A 17627-nucleotide genomic window follows, 5' to 3' on the forward strand; every position below is an offset into this window, starting at 1 on the left:
CTGAACTGAACTGGCACTTATTTTATCAGCTCTAGAAGGATAAAAGGTGAAGTCAACCTTGGTAAAAGGTCAATAACATTCTGGAAGAGGGACATGTGGTGAATTAATATCTACAATAAAATTTGTCATCTTTTAGAAAATATTTAAATAGATATCAATATAATCTTGTAATTTAATATATAAGTGTAAGCATAGCTGTGAGGTAAAGAATTTTTCATTACAATAATATGGATTTGGATTCACTTCCACATCTCAATACTTGGGGTGAATATCTTCTACTGTAGCTTTAGGTTTGCTAATGCTATAGGAGTATAACTTGGTAGATGGAGACTGTGTAGAAACACATTTATTTTATGTTGAAGAATTGGGAGGTATCATTTTGCAGTGTTGATGATGTCATGATGTCTTGGGTTGTGGGTGATGACAAAAGGAATGCTTATGAGTTCATTTTTATTTTCATTTTTGTGTGTTTGTTTTCGTCTGTGGGTTGTGGTTGGGATGCTTTTTGCTTTGGTGATTGCTGTGTCAATTAAACTTGTGGGATATTTTTGTTCCTTTAGAAATATTTTTAATTCCTGTAATCAGTTATTTAATTATTTGTTGTTTTTATTCCCAATGTTTTTGGATAGACTTTGGAACAGTATTTTATCATTTTCACATGTTAAATGTCCCTGCCATTTAATCTTATTGCTATTATTATTGAGTGACAGAGCAGCACATGCCATCAAAGTAACACTGGGGTACAAATATACAAAGCCCAATATACCTATCATGACTACCCATCTGATGAGGGTACACAATTATTATTATTATTATTAAGGTGGTGAGCTGGCAGAATTGTTAGCATGCCGGGCAAAATGCTTAGCAGTATTTTGTCTGTTGCTACATTCTGAGTTCAAATTCTGCTAGGGTCAGCTTTGCTTTCATCCTTTCAGGGTCGATAAATTAAGTACCAGTGAAACACTGGGGTCGCTGTAATCGACTGTCCCCTCCCCCAAAATTTCAGGCCTTGTGCCTTTAGTAGAAAGGATTATCATCATCATTATTATTATTACTATCATTATTATTATCATTATTGAGTGAGAGAGCAGTGCATGCCATCAGAGTGACACTGGGGTAAAATATATGAAGCCCAATATACTCATCATGGCTACCCGTCTGATAAGGGTACACCAGGCACATCCATCACAGCCATATGTGCTTGACATAGTGATCTCATATCAAGATAAACAGCACATGATCTTGCAGGTGGGGACCAGTTGGAATTTTCTTCAGGTCGAGTAGCCCATTCTATTCAAAAGGTCCTTGAATAAGGGTTATTTAAGGATGTTGAATGAAACACCCATGTTTCCAAAGAGGAATTATCCAAACCCCTCAAAATTCCTTTCAACACATGGCTATGATTCTCCCCCACTACTTCTTCTTGTGATCAGAGATGCACATATCAACAGCCACTAAGGGACATACTCAAGAGGTTAAGGTCAAACAACTGACAAGTAAATCTGTGGTTCTGAGCAGAATATTTGCTGTAGTCCATCTTTTTATACCAAGACAAAACAATGTACATGATAAGACTTCCAATCAGTTAAGATGAGAAGCCATGAGAGCCACTGCCTGGTACTGCATTAAGGTTTTTACTGCATCAGGGCATTTATTATTATTGTTATTATTATTATCATCATTATTATTATTTGAAATTTTGTTTAAATCTATTTTCACAACTTAAATCTCAAAACACTAGCATTGAAGATTTTCAAATTTTACCATTATATTATATTTACCAGAGATGTCATTTGATTCACCCTTTTTTATCTCCTTAATTTATTCTGCTATTAGAGTTTAGCAGGACAGAAAAGAAATAAATATATTTACATAAAAATACCCAACAGCATTTATTATGGTAAACAATACTTTTGTTACAGAAGTAACAGTTCAATAAACTACTTTGACTACTATACTTTTGGAATACTCTGCCACTACTATGGCAGAGTATAGTAGTTATTGAAGCTATCAACTCTTTTAAGTGTTATTGAAGATCTCAACTCTTTTAAGTGTTTATTGAAGCTATCAACTCTTTTAAGTGTTTATGCCCTGCAAATATTTTAAAGTATTTATTTCATGGATGTTTTTGCAACTAACTACTCCTGCAGATCTACTACTCATGAAATCCTTCTCTGTTAATCCCACTGTGTACACCATATAGAATCTCATTATGGGCATCATATGAAATTCCTATCAACCTCTAATATGTATTTCAAGCTTGGCCTTCACAAATGTATTCTTTTTTTATCAAATAAAACTTACATTTTTAAAATTTTAAGATCTCTTGATTCCAGGTTTTGCTTCCACATTAGGAATTTCTTCACAACCAGATCATCTGCATATCAAAGTTCTATGTACAGTCATTCTCAGACTCCTCTGTTTTGGATTGAAAAAATATAATAAACAAGTCAGGGATGAAAAATGTGCCCTAATGGAGACCTATTTCCACAGTAAATTCCTCATTGCATATTTTTACAAGCTAGCAGCATCTTTGTAATGACTTGTATGGCTCTTGCAAGCCTGATACTCTACACCTAATTTTCTTAGTAACCACCATACTAGAATATTTTTTCAATGATGTTCTCCAGTTAAAAAGAATATTAGTTATTACTATGTATAGTAGCTTGCTCTCTACTAAGAACTCCTATTGTTGTGTCATTAGGAAGAAAGAATCCATGATACCTCCTCCAGCTTATACATGCTAATTTTCACCCTAATTAGTTGTGTTTTGGCTTGGTTCATCAGTTCTCTACTTGTCTTGTTGCTTTGTGTAGAGTAGTGGTTCTCTACTGCAGTCCATATGGCCCCCAAGGGCCCATATAAGATTTTTGCAACAAAATAGTATATTTTGGATCTGCGACAATATTTTAAGAGTCCCTGAAAAAGTTTTGGTTTGGATGTCTGTATTGGTATGTATCGCAGGAAACAGCTAAGTTTCTTTCTCTAGTGTTTTACATAGTTCAACCTACATAAGTTAATGTGCGGGGAGAAAACAAAGAAATTTTGAAAGAAGTTTCTATAAAATTAGTTTTTAAACATCGAATGGCTATAGGGGTCCACCAGAATAAAATAGTAATCAAAGGGGTCTGTGGATAAAAAATGGTTGGGAACCCCTGGTCTAGAGCATCTGTTTTGCTTTTGTTATAATTGATGATGATACTGCTATACCTGTTATTGAGAATTAATCCTTCTCGTACTACCAAATGACTATGGGTAACTAGTGCATGTCCTAATTTGATGAATATTTTACTGAGAAACTTGTCCTGAAAATATATATATGTGTATATATATTTTGCTTGTTTCGGTTATTTGACTATGGCCATGCTGTGGCACCACTCTAAAGAAATTTTGTTGAATGAATTGACCCTAGTACATATCCTTTTTTTAAACCTGGTTTAAAAACTTTATTGGTTTCTTTTGCCAAACCACGAAGTTACAGGAATGCAAACACCCTAACATTGGTTGTCAAGTGGTAGTGGGGGACAAACACTCACACATACACACACACCCACACGTGCAGACACACACACACATGTATATATACACATGTACACACAAACACACATGTATATATACGATGGGTTTCTTTCAGTTTCAGTTTACCAGATCCACTTACACAGTTTTGGTTGGCCCAAAGCTACAGTAGAAGACACTTGCCCAAGGTACCATGCAGTGTGATTGAACCCTGAACCATGTGGTTAGGAAGCAAACTTTTTACCATATTGTCATGCCATATATATGTATATATATGCATGTATATATATACACAAGGGGGTTCCCCAAAAGAAACCAGAATTTTAGAATGTTATTTTATTCACTTAGTTTTATAGATTTAGACTTTTATTGTCTTCAAAGTATTCTCCGTTTGAAGCAATGCATCTGTCCAGACATGTTTTCCACTGTTTGAAGCAATCCTTGAACTCCTGTGAAGTGATGCCTCTTAATACCTCTGTTGTTTTTTCTTCACATTTTCCACATCTGCAAAACGTATATATATATATATTGATAATTTAGAGAAGAAGCACCATGGTGCAACTCGCATGAAGAAGGAGATCAGACACCATCAAGAAAAGTGTACTATACAAAACTAGTTTAAAAATCTAAAAAATCCAAGGCAGAATTTATAATACATACAATATATGAAATATTGGACTAAGAATTAAGTCGGTTACGTTTATGAAACGAAAGTGGAAGAAAGACTATGCGCTTTTCATGGCCACATAATAGTGGGAAATATCTGGTCACTCTCCAATGAATTGAACAAGATAAATACCACTCAGTATGAGGACAATCATCAGATCAGATAACTTCGGAATTTAAAAATGCATAAAGAGAAGTATAAAGATCTGTCCGTTTGAGCAACATTTAGTACACAGGAAATTGTCAAGGCTTTATAATAAAACACATCAAATAGTAATAAATATCTGTCAAGTTTAAGGCATAAAACGTCAAATGGAGAGATAATATCTGTAGATAATGAAAGGAAAACATGTATAACGAAAGTGTGATTAGCTCGTAATGGGGAAAAACGTGAAAGAATATAAGGGAAAAAAACTCATCACTTAACTTAACGGAGAAACCTGGTTGACTGAAGTACTATCCGAAGGCAAAGAAATATATACCATGTGTATCACGTAACAAGATGGCGCCCATCACGTGATCACAAAGGTCAAACTAACGTTAAGAACCAAAAGACGTGAGACACAAGACAGCATAGCGTGGAAGGAGAAGAAAAGCTAAGAAGAAAAATTTAAAAAACTGAGTTTATGTCTGCATTTATTTTTTCGTTCATCTTGGGAATTTATTAATTTCTTATTATTAGTGAATAGTATCTCCTTAAACTCGTTAGTGCATAAGGAGCAGAATTTACTGTCTGTTCGGTAAGATTTAACCTTGCAAACTATTTCCCATTTTAAATTGTATGTAAATCGAAAGGAATTACATACAATTTAATATGGGAAATAGTTTGCAAGGCTAAATCTTACCGAACAGGCAGTAAATTCTGCTCCTTATGCATTAACGAGTTTAGGGAGATACTATTCACTAACAATAAGAAATTAATAAACTCACTTTTTTACATAATAAGTTCATATAGTTGTTCACAAAACTCTATTCTAATTTCTATTTGGTTATGACCTCGTAATAGGATATAATCCAGGCAGTTAGTTGCGATAGCCTTATGATTATTACTCTGCTGTTTAATAGATATACGTTAACATTAGTCTCATTACACTTGTTGCTTAAATCCCTAGTAGTAATTAGTCTTGCTAGTACGTAGGTCCTTATTACACGTGGTTTGAATTAACATCTATTTTCTACTTTGAGTTGTTTATAAGTCCACCGTATTACTACCTTTCCTCATTTTTTGTCTTTTAGTTTTGTATATTTTATGTACCCTTAATTACTTTTACATGTTTGCTCCCACCACTTTACTGATTTATCTTCTACTCACTAACATTACAGCATAATATTGTTTGATTCTAGGTCTAAGCACTTACCTTATCAGTATTTCTTCTTAGCTTTTCTTCCTCCTTCTCCTTCCACGCTATGCTGTCTCACGTCTTTTGGTTCTTAACGTTAGATTGGCCTTTGGGATCACGTGATGGGTGCCATCTTGTCACGTGATGGGCGCCATCATGTCACGTGATACACATGGTATATATTTCTTTGCCTTCGGATAGTACTTCAGCCAACCAGGTTTCTCCGTTAAGTGATGAGTTTTTTTTTCTTATATTCTTGCACGTTTTTTTCCCCGTTAATGGCTAATCACACTTTCGTTATACATGTTTTCCTTTCTTTATCTACAGATATTATCTCTCCATTTGACGTTTTATGCCTTAAATTTGACAGATATTTATTACTATTTGATGTGTTTTATTATAAAGCCTTGACAATTTCTTGTGTTTAAATGTTGCTCAAACGGATTCCGAAGTTACCTGACCTGATGATTGTCCTCATACTGAGTGGTATTTATCTTGTTCAATTCACTGGAAATTGACCAGACATTTCCCACTGTTATGTGGTTATGAAACGCACGTAGTCTTTCTTTCACTTTCATTTCATAAACGTAACTAACTTAAATTCTTAGTCCAATATTTCATATATTGTATGTATTATAAATTCTGCCTTGGATTTTTTAGATTTTTAAACTAGTTTTGTATAGTACACTTTTCTTGATGGTGTCTGATCTCCTTCTTCGTGCGAGTTGCACCATGTGGCTCTTCTCTAAATTATTAAAATATTTTTCAGTACATAACTCAATTTGATATTATCAAATTGCATTTCTTTGTAAGTTCGGATTTTTAATTCCCTAACATTATAATATATATATGTATATATATGTACATATATGTGTATACATATACACAGGGTGCGATGGGTAAATTGTTGCCATTTTATATTTTCAATTTCATGCATGCACATTGTTTTTGATTTTGTCAACTACACAGTATGGTAGGATCAGTTGGGCATCATCTGTGAGTAAAACAGTGACATGACACAATTCACTCTGCTAGAAATTTGGAAACGAGATGCTGTACTGCATGACATTCACACCAGAAGCTCCAATATGAACATTTCAGAGTGTTTGGGTGTCAGTCTGAGAACAGTGCAATCTGAGGAAATGTACTAAGAATAATAAAAATTAAACACCCAGTCAACATCATGATGTTTGGAGAGATCACTAGTGACGATAACATCATGCCTCTGTTTATCTTCCCACACGTCCTCAGATTGAACACGGAAGCCTACATTAAGTGCCTGGTGGAGGTAGTGCTGTCCTGGGAGAAGAGGGTAGCTGCTGGAAGACCTTATGTCTGGCAACAGGACTCTGCACCATGCCACACAAGCAGTAGAACCCAGTCATGGCTGTCAGACAATTTTTGTGACCACATCACCTCTAACATCTGGCTACCTAACTCCTTAGATTGCAACCCCACTGATTATTATGTGTGGGGGGTAATTGAGCAAGAGACCAACAAAACTCCTTGCAACACCAAAGATGAACTGAAAGCAAGGATTATGGCTGCATTCACCAACTTAAACAAGGAGACCACCCAAAAGAGTTGCAGGAGATTCTGAGGTTGTCTGGAGATCGTAGTTAAAGCTAATGGTGATTTTATTGAATAAATTTACTCTTTAGTATTTCAAGATATCTTTATGTAATTTTGGTAAATATATCTGTTAAAATGAGATGTCAGTGTTATTTTCATTTTTCCATAATTTAGACAACAGATTATTCACCGCACTCTGTATATATACATATATACAGGATGTCCCAATGTCCCAAAATTATGGTAACCAATTTTTTTCAATTTTGTCAAAGCAAAATATTGTTATATTTCAGGTCTGAGCATTATAATGTAACGGTAAAAGAAAAGCAATTATGATACTATCAATTTTATTTGATACAAATCATTAAGTCTAAGTGTCAATGATTCACACATGGCATGCAGATGTTCTTGGGGAATTGAAGCCCATTCCTAGTGCAGTTTTGCCTTCAGAGTATCAAGCAAAGAGTATCTCAAAAAAATAAAAAGAAAGAAAAACCCCAAAGGTTTGAGATCAGGGCTTTTTGAAGGTCATACATCTTTACCTATGAATGATGGAATGTTTTTCTGAATCCAGTACTGTGTCTGTTTGGAGATGTGAGATCGTGCCAAGTCCTGTTGGGTGCTCTCAGATGTGTTTTGAAAGTGCTCATTCACCCATGAAAGCAGTTCAGCTTCCAGAATCATAATTAATAAAACTATCTGCAATTTTGAGGATGCAGGTATGCTAGTTAATGTATGTCTGTCTTCTTTATTATAATTAATATTATTCCATGATGATTAGGGCTAGATTTATCAGCTAAAAAAAACGGCAAAGAAATTCCAGTCTAGCAGAAGAGAACCAAGCTCATCACAGGTCTATTCAAAGACTACGAGGGTGAAAAAGAAATGAATAAATAAATAATTAAATAAATAAAAAGAAAAATATTGGATGGGTGGGACACTCTAGAGTCACTAAAAATGGCATTTTATATATTGGTACTAATACATCTACCATAGAGATGATTAAGTAGAAGACTCTAACTGAAATTATTTATATATTTCAGATTGTATAGTATGTGAAGATGAATTTAAATATGCTCTCTTTGCCAATAATTGCATGTATCCAGGAATATCAACATTGGTGACATTAATGCTTCATACTTATGAAGGAGAGTAAGTGCCAATTTATTATATTAGTTGAGTGTTTCAAGTACTTCTTTAGTTTTATGTTTTATCATCAAAATATGCACCCCTAATTTTATCGTGGAAATTTTTTTTTTGTTTTTCCCCTTTTTTGTTTGTTACTGCTTCAACCTTTCCTTCTAATTTATAAATCTTTCTGCTTCAGACACATATTCCAACATCTGCAATTGATCACATATCTGAATTACATCGGTTATACTCTTCACTGCTACTTTATTGCAAAGGATATTGTTTGAACTTACATAATCTACATGACTGGCTCTGGTAGTGATCCTTCCATTACCCTTAAACAATGTGTCCTAGATTTAACTCCTATTCTCATCAAATTCTTCTATCTCTTTTTTCTCTCTCTAACCTGATTTTCCAAACATACTACTGTGTGTGTATCTCGTTACTAAGAAAAGTAACCCCTCAATCCTTGCCAATTAACACATACAACATTTCAAATTTGATGGAAGCAGTCATTAATAGCCACCTTCTCCAACACTTCTCTTTCAATGATAACCTCTGAGGTTTTTTAAAATTCAGATTTTCTGGAAACTTGTTTTTGTTATGTCACTTACCAGTGAGCTCTTACCAATAATAAATTTAGTAAAAGTGTATGGTCACAAAGCATTTGAATAGATATATATAGATGTGAATCTTTAGTTAAGCTGTCTGTGAATGGGTCCCAGCTATCTCTTGGACTAGAGGTATTCTCTCATATTGCAACATCATAGCATCTGCTGATGGAGATCTCTGATGGAGACCTACACACTATCATCTCTGGTTTGTCTCAAGGTTTGGTTTTGTCCTTTACACACTTCTTATACATCAATAACCTATTTATCATCTTCCTTAGCTTACAGCACACAAGCATTATCCATATGCAAGCTAACTTCATGCACAGGCACTCTTAACACATTTCTCCAACAGGAGAATTATCTCTTTGCCAGAACAAAGAGATAACCACTGCATATATCAACATCACTAACTTGTTCTCCAATAAATATAAACAATATAAGCTAGGTCTCACCATCACCTTGCTGATGATCTCACTTTTTCAACTCTACAAAGACTGCATCAAAATGACTGATCTTCCTCTTCAGAGCCAGAAAATACTTCAACAACTACTAATGCCATACAAAAGACAAGTGAAAGTCAGAATGGAGTACTGCTCCAATATCTTGGATAGTGCTGTAGACCAGTGGTTTCCAAACTGTCACATACTTGCCACTTCCAGAAAATATTACGCTTTTATCAATGAGTAAACAAAATAGATTTTGCCTTTATATAACGCCGGAAACCATCTTAACCTTATTCAACAAAACAGTTTGCCTCCATATAACTTCTACATCATGGTGTTTGGCAAGTTTCAAAAATTGGAAACCATCTTAATTTTATTAAACATAACAATTTGTCTGTCTTCCTTTAAACCTCACAGACTAGTCCTTAAGAAGGATCTACCTTGATTGGTAGCAAAGATGCAGTCATTAGTGAGCAAAACTGTATTCTATATGGACAGCACTGAGAAAAACATTGTCTTTCATTTACCTGGTTTTGATTTTTGAAGCACCATTTAATTTTTTCTTGTCATATATCTAGAAGTTAGTCCAGACAACCCTTTTCATCTCCAACTGATACTCACTGTAATATTCAAACTCTGTTTAGCAATAACTAAACACTCGTCAATTCTATTTCTTTTGCTGTCACCAGTGAGGAGCTTATCCTATGATATTTAGTTATGGTCCTTTACACTCTGAGTTCAAATCCAATTAAGATCATCTTTGTTTTCATCACATCTCCATTGAAGAAAATAAAGCATCCTAGATGTGAATGGAATCATAACTGAGGACAAATACCTTTGGTACTTATTTACAATGTGGTAGATTAGAGTGTTTGATAATTATGTAAAATATTGTGCTGTTTAATAACTGACTTAAAAACATGGATTGAGAATGCGTAAGTGGAGGTGACACAAGAACAGGTTAAAACTTTATTTTTAAAGCAAGTTAATATGTTGTTAGAGTTATGTGTGTTATATGTGTTAGGGTTCATGTGAGTTCATAGAGGTTTCTCATTATTTTTACCTAGCCCTTTAATATTATGTTGTATTCTATTTCTGTTTAGTATAGGTAAAGATGCTCCAGAAAGGTGGCAGAAAATTTATGGACGTCATTCAGGGAATGAACTTTACCATATTTCCCTTGAAAATAGCTTGTTTTTCAGTCACTACATAGGAAAAAGCTTCACTGAAGCTTCAGCTGATGCTCATGCAAAGTATGTCCCATTTTAATTTTTGTTTTCTTTGACAAAAGTCCAATTTATTTATTTCTTCAAGGGTTTCTGAAATCTTAATTACATAGAAACCATTTAAATCTGTTGTAAATAAGTTCATATTTCTAAAGCTAAGTGTCACGCAGATTCGCTATATATATATATATATATATATATATATATATATAATTCAAAATATTACATAGAAACATATTACATCATAAAAATATTTCATAAAATAAACTCAAAAGAAATGTAACAAAGCATAAAGTGGTGAGTTATCAAAATTATTTAAGACTACAGAACTTTGATGGGATTTTATGTGGTGTTTCAAGGAGCAGTGATTTGGCTTGTAACTCTGTTTGAAAAATATGAGAAAGGTTTCAGTTCAATTGAGATTTCTCATCAATTAAAAGAAAATATAACTGGATAAAGTATGCGAAGAAGATATGGAATGATGTTTTGATCCTTTAATCTTAGCTAATTTAGGAATATTGAAAATTGTGATTAAAAAAATAAATAATAGTCAAAAGAAAAACATGCCTAAAATATGAAGGCAAAGTTAATCTATTCAAAAAAGTCAAATGATTTCTTGATATCTGCCCATTTTCTTGCAGTAAAAAGAAGAAATAGAGAATACACTTGGCTTAGTTTCAATATGATGATAAGTTATTGAACAAATCTATTTTATTTATTAATGCATGATAAAATATTTTGAAATTGATGATAAAGAAATATAATAATGATAAACAATATTTGTTTTTGTTAGAGCTCTACTGGTGTAGCTAGTAGTTGTATTCTATTAATTCTGACACAATTATTGTTATTAAATTTTATTTCAGATTTGGTGTATGTTTGCTTGCAGTCGAAGATACTTTAAAACCAAACAATCAAATACAACTGAATCCTGGATCGAGTTATACACTGAAAAAATCTGATATTTGTTATTACTTAAGCATAACACAAGAAGAATATGCTCAGATTAAACATGATTTTAATGAACAGCAAGCTTTAAATGGAGAGAGACGCTGTAAGTTATTCTTGTTATTGAATAAAAGTGTTTTACTTTTAGCATAAAATTTCATATATTAAATAATGGAGCTGACATATGTAAACTGTATAGGAAATTTCTCATTCTCTATGTTCTATCTCTGCTAATCTCTATATGTTGTTGCTTTTGAAAAGTGCTAACCATTTTCTTTCCATTCACCTCTCTCATCTGGATGCTTGTAATGAAAGTTTTTCAGCCTTTTGACTTAAAGTGTCTCTTCTTATTTGTGTAAGTTCATCTGTTGATCCACTACTCTCTGAATACCTTTATCCATCAACAGTTGTTCACTTACCTCCTGCATTAAAGATATCTATCCCATTCTTAGTGACACACAGTTCCTCTACTCTTACACTCTTATTTCTTTATTACCCACAAGGGGCTAAACATAGAGGGGACAAACAAGGACAGACAAAGGGATTAAGTCGATTATAACGACCCCAGTGCGTAACTGGTACTTAATTTATCGACCCCGAAAGGATGAAAGGCAAAGTCGACCTCGGCGGAATTTGAACTCAGAACGTAAAGACAGACGAAATACTGGTAAGCATTTCACCCGGCGCGCTAACGTTTCTGCCAGCTCGCCGCCTTACACTCTTATTACACTTCAACCACTGATACACAAACTACATCATTTGATATTGTTATTGTTGTGGCTGTTGCTATTTGTAATGAAGAAGAAGAATGGCTTCGTCTTGAGATTTAAAGCTTCTGGGAGAAGTTAGCCATTTTTTTCTGACATTGCAGACACTAGGAAGTAATTGCAAAAAAAAAAGAATTGGAAAATGCACTTATATATAGGTTTTGAGAGTTTAGACAGCATGGCAGACAGAAGGCAAGCTAAGGAAAGGTAGGGTATACAGTTAACTAGTTCAAAGGAGTAGAATACATGGTAGTAGTTGTGTAGAGGCAGAGAGAGAAAACAGTAAGTTTGTCAAATAGTGATTAAACTATATTAATGGGTGTATATATATATGTGTTGTTCTCTCATCATTGTCAGGCTACATGTAGTGCTAATCTCAGAAGCATCTGATGTAGGTGGTTCTGTTAGAACTCTTCATTTCCTTGGAAGACCTTAGTGAGGATGAAGATGAGAGGAAAAGAATAAAATATGCTGAGCTGGTGTAGACATGCCAAAGCAATGGGTGGCAAGCAATGTGTGATGCCAGTGAAGTACGATATAGGGGGTTTGCAGGTCAGTCCTTCTGCAGAGATTACAACATGTTGGACATCACAGGGGCTAGTGGATGAAAGTTCATTTAGTTGGTCGAGGAGGTTGTCTTAAAGTAGTTGTGGATCAGGAGTTATGAGTTCTGGAAGGAGTAGTGTTAACTGAGCTCGAGCTGAGATTTCATTAACTCTGATTGGGTTGCCTAGGTGAGAGTGTCTGATTGTTAAAAGGCCCAAAACACTTAATGATCCCAGATAACATCACTAATGATGTGTCCAGGTGCATCACAAGATGATGTATGGAAAAGCTTCAACATTGCTTTTCCTTTCTCCAGTTCACATATTACAATATGCACACAACTCTTTATTTTAAAAGAATACATGTTAGTGATGTTGTGTCTCCAACCAGTTATTAACTCCTGTATTAGAAGTTTTTCCAGCTTTCTCACTCATAATGTGCATCAAAAGAGATCTCTTTAAATCTAAATCCATTCCCTCTAGTGTAATCCGGGTTTATATCGTTTTTTTAAAATATATATCAATGACTTGCTCACTGTCATTTTTTATTATGCTCCTCTGCATATGACATTGCTATTTAGCCTCATCAAAACCTCTTGCTAAATATACCTCTAAGAATAATACAAAACCTCTGCTCTTGTGGACAAAGCACCCATAAACCACCTTTACATTAAAACATTCCATGTATTTCCTCTTTTTATCTTGTCACTCCAATTGTGTCTCATCACTTAACATCGTACTAATTCCTTTGCCTAATATTTTCTATTCAGAACTATACTTATGAAATTCATTTCCAGCATTTTATTTCCAAACATCAAACTACAGAAGTTCTATCAATTCTTCCCACTCCTCCTATGGAAGCCTGCAACAGTTTGGAGCACTACACTTTTTGAGTTTGGCTTTGGATAAAAAAAAAAAAAAGTTTTTTATGCTATCTTACAAGCTATGAACATGAGACTAAATATTACAACTTCTTATCTCTTTTCAGAAAAATTATCTACATACCTGCATTTTTATTCTTCCAATGTTTATATTACTGTACACAAGAAAATCACAATATTATGTTCCTTGAATTTCATTATATATTAGACTTTTCATAAGACTGACAATAAAGTGTTTATCCACTTGTCAAAGAAATAATTTGCAGTTGCCATTTATTAGGATTATTTTCTTGTTCTTCACAGTTATTGATATACATATGGCAGGTATTGACATACCTATGACAAATTTGCCCAGAGGTAATAATGGTAATGCAATTTACAAACCTATTTCATCCAGAAGAAAACTACTAATTATCTAAACCAACCAATAGTTGTTTTTATCTACAAAGTTATTAATATGAAACAGCATCATTGTTGTTATTGTCATCATAGCCATTACCATTACCACCACCATTATCATTGTTGTTGTTCTCTCTTCCAGTTGTTATGTATCTCTGAGATTATGTATCCCTTATCTGGGGTCACTGATTACTAGTTTATGTTCACTTCATGTCTTTCCCCAATCTACAGACATCTTCTGTATTCAGTGCACCTATCTTACTACCATACAATATTACAGTTTATATTATACAATACACCTTTCACTTGGAAAGAGAATTCTCCTTTTGTCTGTAGATGTAATAGCTCCCTGAACTTTTTACACCATATTCTAAATCTGGCTACTATGCTTTTAGAACTCTTTCCTCCTCTGGTAATTAGATCACTAAAGTAGTAGAAGTTATCTACTACTTCTATAGAGACTTTTGAGCATCGCAACAAATTTATTTTACTGGTGGTCTGAGAGCTAACTACACCAGCTTATCTACCATATGCAAAGTCCTTATTCCCTGTCAGCCTGCCATTGATTTCAGTACACATTACTCATATTAGGTACATCTTAAGAAATTTCTACACACTTTTTGTATACTAAGTGCTTTATACACTGAGGATGTGCTAAACAGCAGATTCATTCATTGTAAGCCAACATTGAAAAATGGACACTAATAGTGACAATAATGAAGATGATGATGATGATGGTGGTGATGATGCTAGTGGTAATGATGGTCATCATCATAATGACAATGATATATAGGATTTTGTGTATATAAATGTATCAATATTTAATTTAAATTTTGACATTTCCAACTTTATAGTTAACATTAATGAAAAATACTGTATTAATACACAATTAAACTCAATGAATAATACTTATAGTTCACTAAAATGAAATATACTACAATATACTGAAGTGATCCAATTCCATGCTGACATATTGCTAATGTTTAAAAAATTATCTGTTAAAATTTGTAAGTTAGCTTCTTTACCTCTTCTTTATAAATTATTAACATATATTCCTCATCCCCAATTTATTAAACTATAGATACACAAAGAGTAACATTTATAAATCATATGTAATACATAACATTTAATTATAATCTTGAATTTGTGCTGAAAAATGTTAGATATTCAATAAAAAGCTAGGTCACTTAGTAAAGCCTATACTGAAACATTAATTTTTTGTTTTAATGTAGAAATGGTTGAAAATGTTGATTGTATTTTTTATGAAAAGAAACTTTTTAAAATGATGACACTATATTCATAATTGTCCTGTTATATTTCCTTTTACTATAGGCACAAGGCCTGAAATTTTGGGGGAGTGGGCTTGTCATTTACATTGAACCTGCCTGTGCTCAACTAATATTCATTTTATCAACCTCAAAAGATGAAAGGCAAATTGACAGTGGCAAAATTTGGACTCAAAATATAAAACTGGAATAAATGTGGCTAAGCATTTTGTCTGGTGCAGTAATAATTCTGTCAGGTTGCTGCCTTTGAGTCGTGTTATCTAAATAAGTGTGCTCGTGTTGAAAAAGCATGCTGTAAATTCAAATAAAAACATTTTCTTATACACGGGATCTATAAAAATAATATAACTCTCAAAAGTTTGTAAAAGAAAATTTGGCAAACTTGAAGTTGAAATATTTGATAATGGCATTCTTAAAGCTCATTTTTTAAAAATTTAAATTGTTTTCACTCTAAATGCTTGAAAGATTATCTGTTTCTCATATAGCTATTTCAGATGTTCATTTTTGATGATTTTCAAAATTTGATTTACAATGAGCGTCCTAAATATATTTTACTGAAAATCCTTTTCAAAAATTTATTCTAACATAGATTCATTGTGAAGAACTATTAAGACTAGCATTACTGCCATAAATACGGACGTACCGATAAATGGACATACATATATGCATACACACACACACGCATTCATTCATTCATATATCCATTACCAACCTAACCACATATTTACAAAAGCCAAGAACTCTCTTAACTCAAAAAATCTTGTCACTTTGTTAGCAACCAGTTTAAACTCTCTCAAGAAGAACTTAAATAAAATTCAAAGGAAAATTGTGTATACATGCATATATACATGCATATGTACATACATACATACATATCTCAAAGAATTTTTCTATTGTTGTCAATTATTTTAATATGTTGGGATAATAATTGATTTAAAGTTTCAGGCCTGTTTTGATGGAATCTTATATTCCTGACATACCTACATTAAATCTTTCTAACAGATATAAAGGAGAACGTTAAATAAAGGAATACATGTCAATTAAGATCTTTGATTTTGCACACGATTCCATACAGCAAATGTTTAATTTAGATAATCACTAATTTGCACTTGTTTCAGTAGAATGTTTATAGTTCTATTTGAATTACTTCATCAATTACTAATTTTCATTGACTGCATATCTTTATCAAACCTCAGTTAAACTAGACAAACTTGCTACAACGTTGACTTGAGACAAGAGTTAAAGAGGGGAAAATATTCTGTTATGTACTAAATAAACTTGCTTTCATCATATTTAAGTTTGATAAAAACACAAGTAATGGTGCATTCAATTTTTAAAATTTCATTATTAGCACTGTCGTGTAACAAAAATATAGAGATTTGAATTTGTATGCTTTGTTTCTGGTAAATAAGCTCAGTTAACTATAACAAGGTTTTCTCCAATAGAAATGAAACCCATAGAGCTTCATCTGTAAAAATACAGACATTATAAGATGTGAACTGCCCCAATCAATAAACTGTTAACATTCTCATTGGCTAATCATTAGTATCCTGCTTAAATTTCTTTAAGTTATGATTTAAAATTAAATTCAACATATTCTCACTTATCACAATTAATGATTGTTCTTTGAAAGATATCTGCACTCTAATAAATGTAGATAGCTTAATTGATATATACTTTATCTGTCAATCTGTCTGTCTGTCTGTCTATCTATCTACCTATCTGTGTGCGTATGTGTGTTATTTATCCAACATAATATTGAAATAAGTTAATTAATTTTTTTTTTTTTTTGAACCTGTTTAAAATATCAATTCTTAATGTGAATATTAAAGTTATTTTTAAAAGTGTTAATTGAACTTTCTACTCATTGCTAATTAAAACAGAATCTAATATAAATAGATTTGGTTGTTATTCAAAAAATTTAGGTGAAATTTATTAGCAACTTTTATTTAACAATTTCAGAATACCTTACCTGAAAATTAAATCTTTATGCTTTACTTCTATTTCATTTATAATTTTGTGTTTCATATATATATGGTCAAATTGTATGTTCCTGACTGTAGCATATAGCCAATCAGAAAGTTACCGCTTGAATAAAGAGGCTATGTGCTTTTGTCTAGCATGTCTAAAGAGTTGTCAGTATTGCCAAATGCAATAATAGATGTGAAACTAATGGTAATTTTCTAACTGGTTAGAAGTACAACTGCTTAAATTCTCTTTTAGACAGTGCTTTTCTGATGTAAGAACAACTGGCCGATTATATATATATATATATATATATATATATATATAT

General features: G+C 32.9%; 1 protein-coding gene across 1 annotated transcript in view; it reads left to right on the forward strand.

The window, feature by feature from the left end:
- LOC106878657 (potassium channel subfamily T member 1) overlaps nt 1-17627 on the forward strand; it is a 168270-nt gene that overhangs the window by 115674 nt on the left and 34969 nt on the right. Inside the window, exons 14-17 of the mRNA XM_052966784.1 lie at nt 2337-2492; nt 8138-8246; nt 10386-10535; nt 11375-11562. Of these exons, the coding sequence (XP_052822744.1) occupies nt 2337-2492; nt 8138-8246; nt 10386-10535; nt 11375-11562 (603 nt within the window). The remainder of the gene's footprint in view (nt 1-2336; nt 2493-8137; nt 8247-10385; nt 10536-11374; nt 11563-17627) is intronic.

The sequence above is a fragment of the Octopus bimaculoides genome, chromosome 3 (assembly GCF_001194135.2).
Source record: "Octopus bimaculoides isolate UCB-OBI-ISO-001 chromosome 3, ASM119413v2, whole genome shotgun sequence".
Lineage (NCBI taxonomy): Eukaryota > Metazoa > Mollusca > Cephalopoda > Octopoda > Octopodidae > Octopus > Octopus bimaculoides.